The 20,020-nt window shown below is 53.3% G+C and overlaps 1 protein-coding gene across 1 annotated transcript in view; it reads right to left on the reverse strand.

The window, feature by feature from the left end:
- Positions 1 to 5,581: 5,581 nt before the first annotated feature.
- Positions 5,582 to 20,020, reverse strand: part of PPP5C (protein phosphatase 5 catalytic subunit) — a 43,165-nt gene continuing 28,726 nt past the window's right edge. The window contains exons 10-13 of the mRNA XM_044988249.1: positions 12,368 to 12,408; positions 11,513 to 11,691; positions 10,218 to 10,299; positions 5,582 to 7,607 (exon numbers count right to left, since the gene is read on the reverse strand). Of these exons, the coding sequence (XP_044844184.1) occupies positions 7,545 to 7,607; positions 10,218 to 10,299; positions 11,513 to 11,691; positions 12,368 to 12,408 (365 nt within the window). The 3' untranslated portion in view covers positions 5,582 to 7,544. The remainder of the gene's footprint in view (positions 7,608 to 10,217; positions 10,300 to 11,512; positions 11,692 to 12,367; positions 12,409 to 20,020) is intronic.

The following is a 20,020-nucleotide window of genomic DNA, read 5'->3' on the forward strand; positions in this document are numbered from 1 at the left end:
AAAGAACCAAGGATCAGAGCAGCAATGCTGTGGGGTCGAGCGGCTAGAGCAAAGGACTGGTTTTCAGCTAGGGTGACCAGACGTCCCGATATTTGGGGCTTTTTCTTATATAGACTCCTATTACCCCCCAACCCCTGTCCCGATTTTTCACACTTGCTGTCTGGTCACCCTATTTTCAGACATCTGGGTTTTTCCTGTCCCCAGTTTTGGGCTAGAAGGGGCGTGGGGTCGAGTGGTTTAGAGCGAGGGGAAGGGGAATCAGGACTCCTGGGTTCTATGCCTGGCTTGCTTTGTGGCCGTGGCCGAATCCTTTCCCCACCTGTAGTAAAGCAGCGCTAATGGTCTGACCCCTCGGTTTGGAAGTGTGTCAAATCCTCTCCGGCCAGCTGCAGTCTGGGAATGTGCTGAACGCGCTTTGCCAGCTCCGGTACACACCCAGGGGAAGCCCTGCTCCTGATCCACGAGTAAGCCCCATTCCTGGGAACCAAATTCCCAGCTCCCACATGCAGCTAGGGCTACAGCTGGGCAGCTTATCAAGGCACTTAGCCGCAAGAGCCCATCTGCTGGGACCGCAAGTAAAGACCTCTGGATCTCGGGAATTGGCTTCCGTCAGTTATGACGTCCCTTCACTTTCATGCACTGAGGGTGCCATTGACACATTTAGGGTTATATTTTTCTAAAAGGGCTCATGATTTTGGGGGCCCAACCGAAGACCTCCGAAAGGGGCCTGATTTTTAGATATTTGGAATAACCCCTAGCCCTCAGAATCGGTTGATCTCAAAGAGGGAGAAATTCAGAGATGCTGTGGAGGCAGGAGCGGCGCCAGAGTTTCTGGCGCCCTAGGCAGAATTCGGGGGGTGGCATTTTGTGCGTGCCCCATGGGGCGCGCGGGAGCTTCCGGTTCCACTCCCATCACGCCGCCGAAGGACCCTCCGCCAAAATGCCGCAGGCGACAGCGGCAGTCATTGAGCTGCTCAATTGCCTGCCGCTGTTTTCCGCGGCACAACGTCGGCAGAAAGTCCTTCTTCGGCGGCGCGACGGGAGCGGAAGTGGACGCTCCCATGTGCCCTGTGGGGAGCGCACAAAATGCCACCCCCCGAATCCTGGCACCCTAGGCAACCGCCTAGAGTCGCCTAATGGAAGCGCTGGCCCTATGTGGAGGAGAAGGGCAAGTTGGTTCCTACGGTAGGAGACCTGGAGCACGAACAGGACGACTTTGTGGGCCCAGCTATGACCGCTCGGGGGGAGAAGGTACCTGCCCACTCAAGGGTTGCAGTCTTGAGGGGAGGGTTCGTGAGGGGGTGTCCACCCCACACAGGACGGGAAGGTGGCTAGGTAGGCCTTAACGCCACAGGCTGCACCTGGAGAAGCCAGGGAGTAGATCGCAAACAGGTCCTGCTGGGCAGGAACAGGCAGGGCCTATAAAGCCAGGAAGCTGGCAACAGACAGAAGCTGCAGTGCCTGGAAAGGGCAGCCACTCCCTGGGTGTTGGAAGATGGAGGGGGTACACCCAGAGAAGATGGGGGGATGAGGAGTGGCGGGAAGGAGCAGGGAGGGCAGAGAGACTACAGCCCAGAACTGCTGGGTTGAGGGGTCCGGGTTCCCCTACCCGCCCCTGGGGAAGTGGCACTGGCGGGGCAGTGAATGGGAAGACTGGAGGATTCTCTGCAGCTTGAAGTCCTCAAACCACAATTTGAGGACTTCAGTAACTCAGACATAGGTTAGGGGTTTGTTATAGAAGTGGATGGGTGAGATTCTGTGGCCTGCGTTGTGCAGGTCAGACTAGAGCATCATAATGGTCCCTTCTGACCTTAAAGTCTATGAGTCTATGAGACCGCCTGGGTTACTGTGGGAGCGACAGAGAACGTGAAGGACCCCGGAAGGGGAAACCATGGCCGTGATCGAGCCGGAGGGCTAAGTCATAGAGGTGGCTGCGGTTCCTGGAGGGAGCGAGGGGCTGCAGAGAGACGGCATGACGACGGGCGAACTGTGGGAAGGGGTGTAGCACCTGGCAGAGCTAATCCCCAGGACAGCTAGGGGGAGGCGCTAGCCAGTGGTGAATAGAGCACCCCATGACACTGGCTCAGACCAATGGTCCATCTAGCCCAGTGTCCTGTCTTCCGACAAGGCCCACTGCCAGATACTTCAGAGGGAATGAACAGAGCACAGAAATTACCGAGTGATCCATCCCGTCATCCATTCCCAGCTTCTGGTCAGCAGTTTAGGAACACCCAGAGCAAGGAGTTGCGTCCCTGAGCATCTTGGCTAATAGCCATTGATGGACCTGTCCTCCAGGAACTGATCCAGTTTTTTTTTGAACCCAGTGATACTTTTGGCCTTCACACTATCCCCTGGCAAGGAGTTCCACAGGTTGACTGTGCGCTGGGTGAAGAAATACGTCCTTCTGCTTGGTTTAAACCTGCTGCCTATTAATTTCATTGGCTGACCCCCGGTCCTCATGTTATGTGAAGGGATAAATAACACTTCCCTGGTTACTTTCTCCACACTGTTCATGATTTTCTAGATCTCTGGCCTATCCCCTTTGTTGTCTTTTTTTCCAAGCTGAACAGTCCCAGGCTTTTAAATCTCTCCGCATATGGAAGCTGTTCCATCCCCAGCTGCAAAAAATAACTCTTCATACTATAACTTTTATGGTGCTACTATAACTTAGCTGGTCCGCTCTCTTGGGACATCTTTCTGCTCTGTCTTTGTACATCACCTGGCGCAATAGGGGCTGGCTCCTCGGTGCTAACACAAAATTAGGAATAATGGACTACAGCGTCAGGAAAAGGAAGAGACCCCAGATGTGCTGAACCCCTGTCCTCTCCTCTAACCACTAGTCTCCATTCCCATCCAGCCCCAGAAGGGGAACCCAGGCATCCCGCATGCCAGCTGGCTCCTCTCACTGCTCGTTCTCTCCTGTTGAGTCTCTTCTGGCTGCACATTGCGCAGAGCGACCAGGCTGCAGTGTGTTTCCTGATGGCTTCACGCGCCCCAGGGACAGAGCGAATGGAAAAGCGTGACCAGCTGAGCCTGGTTTGTAGCTTGCTTGTGATCTCAACCCTGGCGTGTGCTGACAGATCTGTGGCGATATCTCTGTGTGTGCATCACTCACATAGGCGGAGCTGAATGGTTCATTCATAGACCTAAGGGACTTTGATAAGCTCGGGGACTTCCTTGCTTAACGAGATCCTAATCAAAGCTCAGACAAATGGCTAAAAGCCAAGGACATTTACAGGAAACAAACCCCAAAGAGTTCATTAGACTGGGCCGTGGCTGCTATGAGGTTAAAAGGTGGCGGCACTGCACTGAGAATTCGAACTGGGCTGAAAATCCTCATCCACCCACCCTGGAAAAGGTCAACAAAAACAATTATTTTTGAACAAGCTTCTCAAACCCCCAAAATGTTCTTTTTGCAGCAGCCAAAAGGCAACATTTGTTCAGTTTAAAACAGATACCACAAACTCAGCTATTTTCAATGGCAAAAAAATAACACACTGAGGAAACAGAAGTGGCTTTCCCAAGGTCAGCCAATGGCAGACCCTGGAATAGAACCCTGGGTTCTTGAGTCTCAGGCCACTAGGCTACGCTGCCTCTCAAACAGCATATGATAAAGACTGCTCCCAATGATGCACACAAGGTGGGGCAGCATTAAGGTTATGGGGACATCCTTAAACCTAGGGCCTGGTAACAGCTGTCTTTGCAAGCTCGATAAGGTTCTTTTAGTGTCACTTTTGGGGGATGTGATTAACTACAACAAAAGGAAAGGGGGGGGCAGAGAGGAGGGACTAAGACTCCCCCACCTGCCAAGCAGGAGATATCCAAGAGGCAGGTTAGAGGGTGAGGCGGCCATGTTTGTTGTGGGCATGGGGTTCTGAAGCCAGGAGCTAGGTGGGAAGATTAGAGGGTGAGGCAGCCATGTTTGTTGTGGGCGAGGGGTTCTGAAGTTTTTCTGAAGCCGATATGCTGAGGAACTAAATGCAAAGGCCATATTCATGGCAGAACCAGAGTATGGATCTGGGGTATCAAGCCAGTGAGTCTAGAGCTGGACAAACAACAGATTTTTTTTCAGTCCACTGGCAATTTCAAAAGGTCAGGAGGAAAAAATCATTTGGAGTCAAACCAAACATGAACATTTTCAACCAATTGAAAAGTTGGGGGAAAAATGAGGTTTGGGTCAAATGCCACATTTCACTTGGACAAAATGTAATTTTTTTTTGCAAACTCTGACTGAGTTGGCAACTCTCCCCGTTGCACAGAGCCCAGCTAAAGTCTCTTCAGGGGCCCCTTTGCATCCTGTTCTATTATCTCCAAGCCCCTCCACCAACACGAACGCCAGCAGCAGTTGTGTGATCAGTTGCTGGCTGATGATATCCAGGGCAGGGCCTGGCTGTCAGCTCTGGGCTGAACTGCAAGCCAGCGCCCAGCAAGGAAAAAGCCCCATCATTCCTTCTGCAGATCCACCCAGTCCCTTTCATAGACAAATTAGAGGATTGGGCCAAAAGAAATATGATGAGGTTCAACAAGGACAAGTGCAGATTCCTGCACTTAGGACGGAAGAATCCCATGCACTGCTACAGACTAGGGACCGAATGGCTGGGCAGCAGTTCTGCAGAAAAGGACCTAGGGGTTACGGTGGACGAAAAGCTGAATATGAGTCGACACTGTGCCCTTGTTGCCAAGAAGGCTAATGGCATTTTGGGTTGTATAAGTAGGGGCATTTCCAGCAGATCGAGGGATGTGATCATTCCCCTCTACTCAGCACTGGTGAGGCCTCATTTGGAGTAGTGTGTCCAGTTTTGGGCCCCACACTACAAGAAGGATGTGGATAAATTGGAGAGTCCAGCGGAGGGCAACAAAAATGATTAGGGGGCTGGAGCACATGACTTATGAGGAGAGGCTGAGGGAACTGGGATTGTTTAGTCTGCAGAAGAGAAGAATGAGGGGGGATTTGATAGCTGTTTTCAACTACCTGAAAGGGGGTTCCAAAGAGGATGGATCTAGACTGTTCTCAGTGGTAGAAGATGACACAACAAGGAGTAATGGTCTCAAGTTGCAGAGAGGGAGGTTTAGGTTGGACATTAGGAAAAACTTTTTCACTAGTAGGGTGGTGAAGCACTGGAATGGGTTACCTAGGGAGCTGGTGGAATCTCCTTCCTTAGAGGTTTTTAAGGTCAGGCTTGACAAAGCCCTGGCTGGGAGGATTTAGTTGGGTTTGGTCCTGCTTTGAGCAGGGGGTTGGACTAGATGACCTCCTGAGGTCCCTTCCAACCCTGAGATTCTATGATTCTATGATAGCAGCTGATCAGGAGCCCTGAGCACCATCCTGCAAAACCCCACTGCTCCGCCAATGCACAGCCTGAGGAGCAGGAGATAAGCTATGAAATGGCTTGGGGAAATTGATTGGCATAACTAGGGAAGTAGAGACATTCTGCTCTAGCTCCACGGGTCAATTTCTGTGTGTAAACGGGGGCCTTTGGCAGCCCAGGCAGGAGAACAGCAGGGGGCGCTACAGCCACTCGGGACAAGCGATCTGCTTGCGGGCAGGCCCGGGACACAGGAGTGGCCAGTTAGCCCGCAAGGCTTATAATAATTATTTTATTTTAACATCTTTAATTACAGACAGTAAAATAGCTCGAGAGGCGGCGGTGGGGGGCGGGCTCCTGGATCCGGTGGTGCGCACGGAGACACCCAAGTGCTTTGGACGCATCTGCTGTTGGCTTGCGCATGTGGCACAAAAGGCCGGTCGCGCTTCCTCGAGGAGGTGCCCGACGCTCCCCAGGCTGAGAGAAGGGGGCAAAGGTGGGGGTGGGCAACTGGGGTAAAGCACCCCACAAAATCCAGTCTGGTGCCCCCCCCCCACTGCCCCTGCTACACACACACACCCACACACTCCTGGCATGAGTTGGAGGCTGGGCCTCTGCCAGCCCAACACCCGCACACCTATTGCTTATCTGTAAGGCTAAGATTAGGTCACAGATTCCAGGACTTCCCGAGACCTCCGGGACATTTTCCGCTTCAGCCCTTGGGCGGTGGGACTTCAGCTGTCAGCCAGCAGAAGGCCCCCTGGAGCTCTGAGCCACCATGGGGGGGGGGTCCCACATCTCCCAGCCGCCGCAGACCTCCCCCCTGACCTCCCCCGCAGCAGGGCTCGGACCCTCATCCCACCCGTCAGCCCCATTTTGTCACAGTTCTGTTGAGCGAAAGCCAGGGCCGGGTCACGGGCTTCTGTGAATTTGTGTTTATTGCCTGTGACCGGTCCCTGGCTTTTACTAAACAAACTGTGACAAACTCTTAACCTTACTTCTTTGTGGTGGAGGGCTAGAGGCAGATGCCCAGGGAGGAGGAATGTCTCATGGGAAGGGAGGGGCGTATGCTGCCCCTGTCCTCTGTAGCCGGGAGCTGCGATGAGAGACCTCACAGGGGACCTAGATGAGGGGGACCCCGGGGTGAGAGCGCTCTTGTGAGATTGGCAGCTGGTGGTCCTGGGACCAAGACCCCGGCACCCAGGGGTCCAGGATCCAGATCCTGGCAGCCAGGGGTCGTGGGACTCAGATCCCAGTATTAGGGAGGTCCTGTGAGACTGGCAGCCAGCAGTCCCGTGGCCCAGATCTCAGCAACCAGAGGTCCCGGGGCCCAGGTCTTGGTATTAGAAACCTCTTGTCAGACTGGCAGCTGGGGGCCCTGGGACCCATATCCCAGCAGCCAGGGGTTCCAGCCCCACAGATCAGGGGTCCTGGGGCCCAGATGCCAGCAACCAGGGGTCCCGGGGCCCAGGTCTCGGCATTAGAGACCTCTTGTCAGACTGGCACCTGGGGGTCCCAGGCCCAGCTCCACCGAGCACTGAATGCCTCCAGGGATGCGCTCAGGGATCCCTACTGTGCCCAGCTCTCGCCCCACCTCTCTGAGCTGACACAGGGAGTGCCTCCGAAGCTGGTGACAGCAGAGCCCTGCCTGCCCACCCTGGGTTTCTGATGCAGAGGGAGAGGATGACTACGGATGGGACCACCCCCCCACGCCGACACCTTGCTTCTGCTCGTGACCTGATCCTAACCTCTGACCCCACCAAGCCCCCTCACCTCTCCTGAAACCCCCAAGCCTAGAGACCACCCAACAGAGACACGCCTCAAAGCCAGAGCACTTGGGGAAGGGAGGGGAAGCCTCCGCGCTCCACCCTGCAAGCCAATACCGTCTGTCGGGCGAGATCGGGCCGCAGACAGAGACTGGCTTGGGCCCAGCGGCCTCTCTGCTCCGGGCCGGAGGCTGAGCGAGCCCTGGGAATAAATACAATCTTTCCAATATATTAAAAAAAAAAAAAAAAATACTCCTGCCTCTCGGCTGTGCGGCACCAGCTCACGGCAACACTACAAATGGGCTCGGCGTGGGGGGAAGAGAACCACAGCAACCCCCCCTCCCCGCCCTCGTGATGGACGCTCCGGCACCTGGGCAGTCCGGGCTGATGGTGGAAGAATGTAAAAAGGCCGAGGGGCCATCTCTGCCTAACATGAGGGGCCTCCAGGCGGGGGCGGCGGCGACAGGGCAAGTTACATCATCCCCAGCTGGAGGAGGGTGTTGGCATAGGCCATCGGTTTGACGTTCGGGTGAGGCTGAAAGAGAAGAGGTGGCCAGGTTAGGGCCCGGCGGGGCTCTGGGGGTAGCCCTGTCCCCCCTCCCATGGTATCTGCAGATTCCCCCACCCACTCGGGGAGCAGAAGCACAAACCAAGAGGCTGTAGGGAGACTGCGACGGGGGCGCTGTCCTCTCTCAAGCAATGTCCCAGTGTGGCACTAAGGGGCGCCATGCTGCAGAAAGCAGGGTGGGGGGCGCTCTCCCCAGCAGTCAGTGCTGGCCCCAATCGCCTGGAGCAGCAGTAGGGGTTGCTGTGCTGCACGGAGTGTTTTTTGGGGTAAATCGGTAATATCAAGGTCTTGATTGCTTGTGGTTGTCAGAGGCGAAATGGGATCTTCCCTCCACACACAAGCTGGGGCATCTGCCTCTTCCCAGATACATTCTAATTGGATAAATATGTCAGGCCCAGGGTTTCTGTTCACTTCCAGCCCTGAACGGGTGTGGTTTTGCTGACAGCTGTTGGCAAACTTCTGTGCTTGACCCCAAACACAACTGTGCTTCTGCGCTGGGGGAAGTGATTGTGACGCGCACACACGCTGAGCCATTAAGCACTTAGGAATCTCAGATGCTCCAGATGGGTAGTAAATTAATGATTACAGGGGCTCACCAAGGCCCCAGTGCAGAGCCAGGGGGCGCTGGGCAGATGCCAATGCCCAGGAAGGGTGTCAGGAGGCACTGGGGGGGGGGAAGGATTGCCCATGCCGCTGGTCAAAATGTAACTGGGGGCACCACCACAGACACGTGGATCACGACTCTCGACTGGGGATTAGAGCTGGGTGACACATTGATTTTCCCGTTCAGCAGCTGAACCAAAAAAATCCAAAACCACTTCCGTTCAGATTGACCAAAACGAAAAGGGGGGGGGGGGGCGTGGAAGGAAGGAGGGGAGAATTCCATTTTGGGCAGAATTAAAGGGTCCGTTTTCTGGTGGGTTAATGGATGTTTTCACTCTATGTTTCTGAGGGTATGTCTACACTACCCCCCGGATCGGCGGGCAGCAATCGATCCAGCGGGCGGGGGTCGATTTATCACATCTAGTTTAGACACGATAAATCGACCCCCGAGTGCTCTCCTGTCGACTCCTGTACTCCGCCGCCGCCAGAGGCGCAGGCAGAGTTGACGCAGGCGGTTATTCACGTAGCTGAAGTCACGTAACTTAGCTCAACACCCCTCCCCCCAGCGTAGACCAGGCCTAAACTATTCAACTTTCTGGAATATTTTTTACCTGTTATTCTTTTCAGCTGAAACTAGTAACCAAATTTGACCTCAATTTGCAAACAGTTTCGCTCCACCTGAAACTGCATTTTTCACGCAGAACTGCCCATCTCTCTTAGCCAGGGCCAGGGCTCCTGCCCCTTCTCGAAATCAGACCCTTTGGGAGTCTCAGATTGGGCCTTGAATCACTAGGCACCTTGGCAAACATAACCCCGGAGGGCCTGTTCCCCCCACAGTTATGGGACACTTGTCTGCCCAGCTATTCTGAGAATCGGGTCCTGTCCCTTTAAGACCCCTCAGCCCCCACTGCCCCACAGGAGGGGTTTAAGTGCATCCTAGCCTTTGTCTCCCATGGTTCATTCCCCTCAGGAGCCTTGCTGCCAATGGCTGACTCCCCCCTCAGGCAGCAGGGCTGGAAAACTCCCTTTAGCCCAGAGATCCTGTGGCTGGGATGAGGGGACCCCACGCCAGTGCAATGATTTCATTGCAGCGAGCAGCAGAGACAGGAGAAGGGTAAACATCCCCTCACAGCCAAGGGCTGATGAAACTTCAGCACAATTCCTCCTCCCAGGGAGGAGGGTTAACACTGCAGCTCCCAAGCAGCTGGCGCCTGGCTGCTGATCGGCCTGTGTCCAGAGCATCCGAGGGAGGCTGACTCCATGGGCTGGGAGATTCGGAGGGGCACGTGGTGGGCACGTTTTTCCAGGATCCGGCCTCGTTCCAGTGACAGTGGGCCCCATTCCCAGCTCCCCTGTCCCTGTCCCTGGGGAGAGGGGCAGGGGGCAGCTTTAAGCCCTCTCTGCGCTCCCCATATTCTGGGCCCCTGGTGTAAGACCAGCCCTGAAGCTGCTGTAATTAACTCACGTGCTTTGCCCCTATGGGCCCTGGAGGGCAGAAAACAGCAAGTGCGCCGTGTGCTCTGAGCATAAACCTGATCTCCCTCTTCCGCACTCCACACCTGCTGGGGAGGCCCCTTGAGCGGGGGAGGTGGGGGGTGTTTCTGCCCCCCTCAAAGGCCTCTTCATGTTGCCAGAGCGGCCTATAGGGCCCCGGTCTGTCTGCACACTGCAGCACAGGGTGGTACGGGACAGGACAAGCTCAGAGATTTCACCACTGCCCCCACCCCGCCGCCCTGCTGCCCCAGGTCTGGTTGCTAGGAGCTGGGTCTGGACGGGCAGGGAACCCCAAGAGGCAGACGGAAGGAGCAGGGGAAGGCCTGGGATTGTCTGCCTAGCCACGGAAACAGGCCATGCCCATGAAACCGCACCCTTGGGCAGCGCGACGGCCGGAGGGAGTTGCCCCAGGCGGGCAGGCCCACAGGGGCGGGTGCAGTCAGTGCCCAGAGGCCCCGACGGGACAATCCAATCACTCACCACGGCTGTGAACTGGTGGAATTCGGGGCGCAGGTCCGACCCCCGCAGGTGGATGTATGAACCTTTATTCCCCATCTGGTCGCTGGGGAGAGAACGCACAGAGGGCTGGTCACGTCCAGCCAAGGAAAGGGGAATCCCATCCCCCGCCCACAGAGACCTCCCTGACCTTTACCCAGTGGGCCCGGACCACCCCTGACTCTGCTGCTTCGTGGGAGAAAACCACCAGACCTGTCTGCTGCATCTGCTTCAGGAGTAGGGCGAGCAGCGCTCAGCACTTCCATTGAAACCTCAGAGGCTTCACCTGCAGGGCTGGGACCCCCAGGGGGAAACCGAGGCACAGAGCAGTACCGTGCCCAAGCACTTGCTGAGTTGGAAATAGAACCCTTGAGTCTGACTCCCAGCCGCCTCCCCTGCTCTAACCACTAGACCACACTTCCCTCCCAGCTCTAAATACTAGGTACCGCTGCCTTTTACAACACGTGCGCACAGCCTGTTAGCTGCTTGCTGGCCGCTCTGCTCCCCTTTCCCAGGCAATGCGCCCTCCCCGGGGGCGGAGGTGGGAGATGCAGACGTTAACCAGGCTGGCTTTGCTCCTGCACAGAAAAGAGCAGCCTGGAGCCCTGTGCTGTCACCCCTGCAGCTGGGCTAGGTCAGTACCGTACCATGACTTGAGACCTCCTGGAGAAAGCCAGAAACTGCCGGGAGCAGGGCAGACGGCTCAGCAGGGGGTGCGCTCCCTGCTGGCCACACTGTCCCAGTGCGGAGCTGCAGGGGGCGGGGACTCACCCGGGGGTGCTCTCCCCTCACGCTCAGTGCTGGCCAGTGGTGCTAGGGGGTGTAGGAAGCGTGGACAAGATTGAAACCTGAGATCCTGACCTCCTGGGGGTTGTTAAGAGTCGACAGCACTTCTCACAGGAGCTCAAAACTCGGCTTCCTGGGAAAATCTAGCAAATTCCCTCTGGCCCTAGGATTCTTTACTTCCTGACCTAACCTTGTCGTGTCGTGTTACTGCTGTTAAACAACCGCCACGCCCCAGAGGTGGCTGCATCTCAGCAGCAGGTGAGCCATCCCTATACAAGCAGTGGCCATGTTCCACCTCAGAGGTGGCTGCATCTCAGCGGAGGGGGAGAGGGAGCAGTGATCCCTGGGGTTGAGACTTCACGATCCGAATGCAGCAGGCTGGACAAGCGGCAGGGGCCCATACAGGCCAGGCCCTGAAGAAAACAGAGACGTACCCTGCTCATTCCATGGCGTGGCCAGCCAGGGGTCCCCAGGGCACGGCCCGGAGCACTCACCAGTAGTTGGGTGCCGAAAAGACGGTGATGCACTTGCCCTCGTGCGTCACCTCGTAGCCCTCGGGCTTGACCTCGTGGCTCCGGATGATGTAATCTAGCTGGTTCCGTTCCAGGAAGCTTTTCGTGACGTCGGGCCCGAACTGACAGCTCACGCCGCGCTTGCTGACCGACCGGCCGTTCTGGAAAGGCGGGGGGAGGGGATCCCGACGGAGTCACCGAACATGTCCTGACGCGGCTGGGCGGGGGGAGGGGTCTGCACGTGGTGTGGGGAGCAGAGATCCCACAGACGCAGGCTCACAATGCAGTGTGGATGCCCTCACCGACTCCCAGATGCAGCTTAACTCCCTCCTGCCTGCCAGAGATTTGGGCTGGCGCCAGGTGCTGCAGACAGCCCTGGGCAATCTCCTTTTCACCTCCGCACCGATAAATCTCTAAGGGGCGACGGGGATTCAATTTCCACGTCCCTCAGCCTCACAGCAAACGCGCTTGTGCCAGCAGAGACGGGCAAGCCCCTGCCACACCTCTGAGCTGAGCCCACCAAACTTACCTACCCCAGCCACTGCCAGAGCAGCAGATGGTCCCTCCTCCCCCCGCAGTGAGCTGTCAGCTGGGGCGGAGAACCAGCATCAGCTGCCAGGCGGTGGGGGGCCCCACCCAGCTCCCTGGATGCCCCACGCCGGTGAGGGCCAGCAGAGGCCGCTCTGAGTGAGCCCACCCGGAGCAGTGACCCGCTCGGCCTGTGATCGGCGCTTCCGTGCAGATGTGGGGGCAGAGGACAGCGGCTCGGCGCAGAGCCCGCACCGGGAGCTGAACTAGCCGCACGCCCGCAGTGCGGAGGATTTCACTGGCACTCACCTGAGGCTGCGGGTCGGACCAGAGCAAGTCGCACATGGGACCTGCCAATGAGGAGAAAGCACACGTCACTCCACGCAGGGTGCGCTGGGGAAGCGCCACCCTCGTGCGAATCCTACACCAGCTATCGGCTGTGACTGAGTGAGCCTTCCTCCCCCCGCCCTCCCCGGCTCAGTCCCCTGGGCCCCTCCAGCCCGGACCCTCCCCCCACCCTCCCCAGCTCAGTCCCCTGGGCCCCTCCAGCCCAGACCCTCCCCGGCTCAGTCCCCAGGGCCCCTCCAGCCCACACCTCCCTCTCCCTTAGGGGAGGATTTATTAAAGTGGACACTCTGTATCAATGGTTCTCAACCTTTCCACATTGCTGAACCCTCTTCAGGAGTCTGGTTTGTCTCGCGTACCCCAAGCTTCCCCTCACTCACAAAAATCAGACATCAAAATACACAGGTGCCCCAGCGCACAGTTACTGACCAATTGCCGGCGTTCTCGTTTTTACTATCTAATGATAAACGAAGGCGACTGGACTATGAATACGGCACTTTCATTTCAAATGTGATACCTGAGCCTGGTTTCCCCTCGTGAGCCTGGTCACTTCCGGAGGCGGTGGAGCGACACCAACAATTAGGGTTTTCTCCCCACTGAGTCTCTTCCTGCTCTTTGGCTTGGCTGGCAGTCAGGGCAGAACACGAGACTTCACTGATATGTTAACCCGGAAGGTAACAGACCATCCGAAGCCTGGTTCCCACGGTCAGTGTCCTCTCTCTGTACTAAACACCAGAACTGGGCGAGTGAGGAGTCATTAAACATCATTCGCAGACCACGGCCTGAGGCTAGCTCAAGAAGATTTTCTTGCTGGCCGGCAGAGCGCTAACATCTGACAAAAGGAATGGGTTTTTTACCAACCTGAGCCGAGTTGTGTTGAATGTTGGGGAAATGACTTGAATGCAGATGTTTACTATTATTTCTTTAATTTTGTTCTGCTCAAATTTCCCCTGTGCAGACACCAGTGACATATGCGTGACGCGGTGGAAAACAGGTACAGTCGCTGCCTCCACATCTGGACTTCCAGAATTTCTTGATAAAAGCATTCATTTTGCCATAGAGAGTCAGAATGTTAGTGTCACGGCCTAGCGTGGACAAATTTAGATCATTCCGCTTGCTGAATATATCTGTGAGGCAGGCAAGTTGCGCTAACCACACATGTTGTCAAACACAGAAGCAAGAGGGGATGAATGATCAGAAAGAAATGTGAGCTTCCGTGCGTAATTCAAACAATCTGTTAAGTACTTTTTCTCTTGAAAGCCAGTAAACCTCTGGGTGAAGCAACAGTTGCTGATGTTCGGACTCCACCTCTTTGCAAAGAATGGGAAACAGGCGAGCATTGAGTGGCCTGGACAGGAGAAAGTTGACAAGTTTTGCCAGACTCATTTAAAACCTCATGCAGCTCAGAACTCATCTCTTTTGAAGCAAGCAGATGGCACAGTGCAGGCTATGCAAGGAAGGTTTTTTTTGTCCTGATTCTAGCTTATTAAGTCTGTTCACCCTCCGGGTCAATGCAGCAGCCCCGTCAGGGCAGATGAATCTGCATAAATTCCAACTCAATTTGTGTGCAGAAAAAACAAGTCAATTAAACACGTCCTCTCCAGTTGAGCGGGCCCTGGGCGGTGTGTGAACACCCCTGCCCCCTTTTGGGGAAGCTAGCCCCCCCAGCCTTGCCCCTTTCGCCGGAGGCCCTGCTCCCCCTCGCCCGCTGAAGCCCCAAGTCCCTCTCCCCCATGGCAGGAGGAGCCCCGGCCGGCTCGCCCGAGCACTGCCCCGGCCTGCCGGCCAGCCCAGACAGCTCCGAGCCACCAGCCGTTTTGAGCCCCGAGCTCCAGGCTGCCAGCTGGAGCTGTGCCCCCACCAGCTTCAGGGGAGGGGGGGCGGGGCCTCAGGGCGGAGTGTGGGTGGGGCCACGGCCTAGGTTAGAGGAGGCATAGCCTCCCCTGGCCTCTAATACCCATCAACACCCATGGAGTTGGCCTTTATCCTTTTGCAAAACGGTACGTGCTCATTGATATCAGTGGTTTCAAGTATCGAATGTGAGCAGCTGAACTTCTCCGCTGATATCCGTGGACTCATCAAGCTGAAGAGCAAATGTTTTTGCCATTTTAAGTTTCCCTATAAGCTGAGAGACAATATCCTCAGCCACTTCTTCACTTCTACAGCACATGGTGTCATTTCATCAGGGTACTTTCTTGAGTGTATCGGCTGCTTTTTTTTAAAATCAAGCATGTTTTCTGCAGGCGCCACAGCGGCAGGCAGAATCAGATTTCCCGCAATTGTGTACATCATCTTTGATTTTGCTACAAGAAGGGAGACCGCAGATGAAGCTTTGAGTGCATCTGTGGAAGCAGTTGAAGCTTTTTTCATTTTAAGCTGGTAAGTCTGGACCTCAGAAAGCTTTCTTTGAAAAAAATTCTACTGACTTACCCGCATGCACAGGGTGTATCTTCAAACGCCATTGCAAATGCACCGGCTTCATACTGTTAACTGATAGTTTCTCCGCAAACGAAACACAAAGCTTGAGGTGGATCGTTATGTGTAGATGTGCATCCAAAAGCAATATACTCCTCGCAGATCTGAGGATGGCGTTTTTGCAGTCATTTTCAATTTCCTACAATTTTCACCATCGCAACTTCCAGCTCATCATTTAAAAAAAAAAAAATCTATGCACTTTTACATCACAGCCGCATACACACCATGACAACTTCAGCCTCATTAACGTGCCTGAATGCCTCAGTGACATAAAACGCATGTCTAATACAGTGCGGATACACAGGTTACGTTATAGAAAGCAGTCTAAACAAGTCATTGTCTGTATGAAACTTTAGTTTGCATTGACTTCGCCAGTGCTTTTTATGCAGCCTATTGTAAAACTAGGCAAATATCTACACGAGTTGACGTAACCCCTGGGAGACCTCTCTGTACCCCTGGCTGAGAAGCACTGCTCTGCACCCTAGTAAAGAGGAGAGGGCAGAAGTTGGTAAAGTACAGGCAGGAGCTGAATAGAAACAATCAAATGAAAGAGAGTCCCATTGAATTACGTCAGAGGAAGGCAGACAATTATATACTAACGCATTCTATAAGTAATTGTGTACCTGTGCTAGAAGTCTAAACACTAAGATGGGAGAACTAAGGGGTGGCCTTAAATGAGGATATTGCTATAACAGGCATCAGAGAAACTTGGTGGAACAATGCTAACCAATGGGACACAGTCATAACAGGGTACAAAATACACAGGAATGATGAAGTAAGTCGCGCTGCTGGGAGAGTGGTACTGTATGTGAAAAGAAGCAGAGTCCAACATAGTAAAAATCTTCAATGAATCAGACTGTGCCACAGGATCTCTACAGACAAATTCCATGCTTGAACAGTAAGAGCATCGCTTCAGGAATATACACCAACCATGTGACCAGGATGGTGATGGCGAAATGCTCAGGGAGATTAGAGAAGCCCCAAAACCAACAAATAAGGGGGGATTCCAATAACCCCCCATACGGACTGGGTACGTGTCACTTCAGGACATGATGCAGCTAGTCCCGGAACCCACAAGTGGAGAGGCAATTCCTGATTTAGTCCTCAACAGAGTTAGCGGAACCATCCAGTAACAGCAACCAGAAAATTATTACATGAACATCCTTCTAGGGGGGAAATACCAAAAACCCCACATTTCAATAGCATTTGACTTCAAAAAGGGGAACTAAACAAAAATGAGAAAGTTATTTAAATGGCCATTAAGACAGAGAAATGCCTGCAAGCTGCAAGGAAACTATTTAAAAACACCATAACTAAATGTAAACAATCAATCAATCCACACAACATACATACATACAAACTGTAAAAGCAGCAAAAAAAACAAAGGCCACTATGGCTAAACAGCAGAGTGAAATGGCCATTAGAAGCAAAAGGACATCCCCTTTGGGAGTCAAATCCTAGTGAGAAAAATAGAAAGGAGCATAAACTCTGGCAAGTCAAGTACAGAAGTATAATTAGGTCGGCCAAAACAGAATTTGAAGAGCAACTAGCAAAAGGCACAAAAATTGGCAGCAAGTTTGTTGTTGTTGTTGTTGTTGTTTTAAGTACATCAGAAGCAAGGAAGTGGGCCGAACAATGAGTGGGGCCTCTGGACAATTAAGATGCTAAAGGAGCACTCATGAAAGACGAGGTCATTGCGGAGACGCTAGTTGGATCCTTTGCATCGGTCTTCACCACAGAGGATTTCAGGGAGATTCCCACACCTGAGACATTCTTTTGAGGTGACAAATCTGAGGAACTGTCCCAGATGGAGGTGTCGATAGAGGAAGTTTTGGAACAAACTGATAAATTAAGCAGTAATAAGTCACCAGGACCAGGTGATATTCACCCACAACATCTGAACGAACTCAACTATGAAATGGCAGAACTACTAACTGTGGGATGTAACCTATCGCTTAAATCAGCCTCTGTACCAGATGACTGGAGGGGAGCTAATGTAATGCCAATTTTTTAACAAGGCTCCGGAAGCAATCTTGGCAATTACAGACCAGTAAGTCTGACTTCAAGACAAATTTCCTAATTTTCAGGCAAATTAGTTGAAACTATAGTAAAGAGCAGAATTATGAGACACACAGATGAACATGACATGGTGAAGAAGAGTCAGCATGGCTTTTGCAAAGGGAAATCACGCCTCAATCTATGAGAATTCTTTGAGGGTGTCAACAAGCATATGGACAAGGCTGATAGAGTGGCTATAACGTACTTGGAGTTTCAGAAAGCCTTTGACAAGGTCCCTCCCCAGAGGTTCTTAAGCAAAGTAAGCAGTCCTGGGATAAGAGGGAAGGGCCTTTCATGGATCAGTAACTGGTTAAAAGACAGGAACCAAAGAGTAGGAATAAATGGTCAGTTTTCACAGAGAAGAGAGGTAAACAGCCAGGTCCCCCAAAGATCTGTAAGGGACCAGTGCTGTTCAACATAGTCATACATAATCTGGAAAAGGAGGTAAATATTGAGGCGGGGAAAGTTTGCAGATGATACTAAGGTATTCAAGACAGTCAAGTCCAAAGCAGGCCATAAGGGATCTCACCAAACTGGGGGACTGGGCACAAAATGGCAGATGAAATGCAATGTTGATAAATGCAAAATAATGCACATTGGAAAAAAAAAATAATCCCAACTATTCATACAAAATGATGGGCTCCGAATTAACTGTTACCACGCAAGAAAAGAGATCTTGGAATCATTGTGATTAGTCCTCGGAAAACATCTGCTCAACACGCAGCGGCAGTCAAAAAAGCGAACAGAATGTTGAGAACCATTAGGAAAGAGATAGATAATAAGACAGTAAATATTATAATATCGCTCTATAAATCCATGGTACGACCACCCCCAGAATGCTGCCTGCAGTTCTGGTCACCCCATCTCGAAAAAGATTTCTTAGAATTGGCAAATGAGGAGAGATTAAAAAGCCTGGAACTGTTCATCTTAGAAAAGAGACAACTAAGGGTGGGATTTGATAGTGGTCTATAAAATCATGGAGAAAATGAATAAGGAAGTGTTATTTACCCCTTCACGTAACATAGGAATCAAGGGTCACTCAATGAAATGAATAGGCAGCTGGTTTAAAACAAACATAAGGAAAGTACTTTACATAAAGCACAGTCAACCTGTGGAACTCATTGCCAGGGGATGTTGTGAGGGCCAAATGTATAATTGGGTTAAAAAAAAAAGAGAGAGAAGTTCCTGGAGGACAGGTCTATCAATGGCTATTAGCCAAGATGTCCAGGGACGCAGCCCCATGCTCCAGGTGTCCCTAAACTTTTGACTGCTAGAAGCTGGGACTGGATAACAGGGGATGGAACGCTATATTATTGCTCTGGTTGTGTTCATCTAGCACCAGCTACTGTCGGAAGAGAGGGTACTGGGCTAGACAGACCACTGGGATGCCCCAATATGGCCACTCTTATGTTCATTCCCTCCCCAAAAAATATTGGCATTTCATCCAAAAAAAAAAAAGAGCTTTTTGGTTTCCCAATGGAGATCAGAAGATTTCCCAAGTCACTTCACCTCTCCTGGTACATAAGAATGGCCATAGTGGGTCAGACCAATGGTTCATTCAGCCCAGTCTTCTGACAGTGGCCGATGCCAGATGCTTCGGGGGTATACACAGAACAGGGCAGCTGGAGTGATGCACCCGTCTGCCCCCTCCCATCCTCCAGCAGCTGGCAGTCAGAGGTTTAGGGTTGTGTTCCTGACCATCTTGGTGGAGAGGAAGGAGGGACCAGTGGTTAGAGCACTAACCTAGTACTTGGGCTACGTGGCCAATTCACTGCTCTGCCACAGACTGGTCTAAGCACCTTATCGCCATCTGTAAAACGGGATTACAGCACTGCCCTGCCTCTCTGGACGGTTATGAGGATAAATATGGTAAATATTGTGGGGTGATGAGATGAGACAAAAACCTGAACGAGGCGGAGTGACTCCCCGGGACTTAGGATCACAGAGAGTTGTAGTGCTTTAGAGACAGGCTGGGCACTGAGGCCTTTTCAGGCTAAACGTAGGACGTGGCAGGCGGTGAAACTACAGGAGGGTGAAGGATCCAAGTGGGCCCCCGAACGTGCTTTTAAAGTGCGCCTCACTCTCGAAGGAAAAGTTAACAAAAAGAAACAAAGCTTCCGGCGGGTGGGAGAGGAGAAAGCGGTGGCATGAGACATGGGGCTCAGGGAGCCTGTTCTAAGCACACCCAGCCCCTGGGGATACGAACAGATAAGGATCCATCACTCAGGCCATGGCTACACTTGCAAATTTGCAGCGCTGCAGCAGGGTGTGAAAACACACCCTCTCCAGTGCTGCAAATTGCGGCGCTGCAAAGCGCCAGTGTGGTCAAAGCCCCAGCGCTGGGAGCGCGGCTCCCAGCGCTGTCCGTTATTCCCCACAGGGAGGTGGAGTACGGACAGCGCTGGGAGAGCTCTCTCCCAGCGCTGGCGCTTTGACTACACTTAGCGCTTCAAAGCGCGGCCGCGGCAGCGCTTTGAAGTGCAAGTATAGCCATAGCCTCAGCATGGAAAGCTGCCAATTGGGAGGGGAGGGGTGTGACTATGTAACAGTGCATAGTAACAGTGGCTGGAACAGTGGAGCTAATTGAAACTGCTGGTGAAACTGTTACCAGAGCTGAATCTGAGCCAGGACACCCCTGGTTAAATAAGCCAGTCTTGGGAAAAGCAGTCGGTAACCAGTTTGTTTTGTCCTTAAAACAGCATTTCCTGCAGTACAGTGCCCCCTAGAGCGCTGGTGCTGTATTGACTCAGGGCAGCTACCTACCAGCCCCACTTCCTGCAGCACGGCGCCCCCTAGGGCACTGCTCCTGTACTGATTTACAGGGGCAGCTACCTAACACCCAGCCCCACTTCCTGCAGCACAGCACCCCCTAGGGCACTGCTCCTGTACTGATTTACAGGGGCAGCTACCTAACACCCAGCCCCACTTCCTGCAGCACGGCGCCCCCTAGGGCACTGCTCCTGTACTGATTTACAGGGGCAGCTACCTAACACCCAGCCCCACTTCCTGCAGCACAGCACCCCCTAGGGCACTGCTCCTGTACTGATTTACAGGGGCAGCTACCTAACACCCAGCCCCACTTCC

The sequence above is a fragment of the Mauremys mutica genome, chromosome 15 (assembly GCF_020497125.1).
Source record: "Mauremys mutica isolate MM-2020 ecotype Southern chromosome 15, ASM2049712v1, whole genome shotgun sequence".
In the NCBI taxonomy this organism is placed as follows: domain Eukaryota; kingdom Metazoa; phylum Chordata; order Testudines; family Geoemydidae; genus Mauremys; species Mauremys mutica.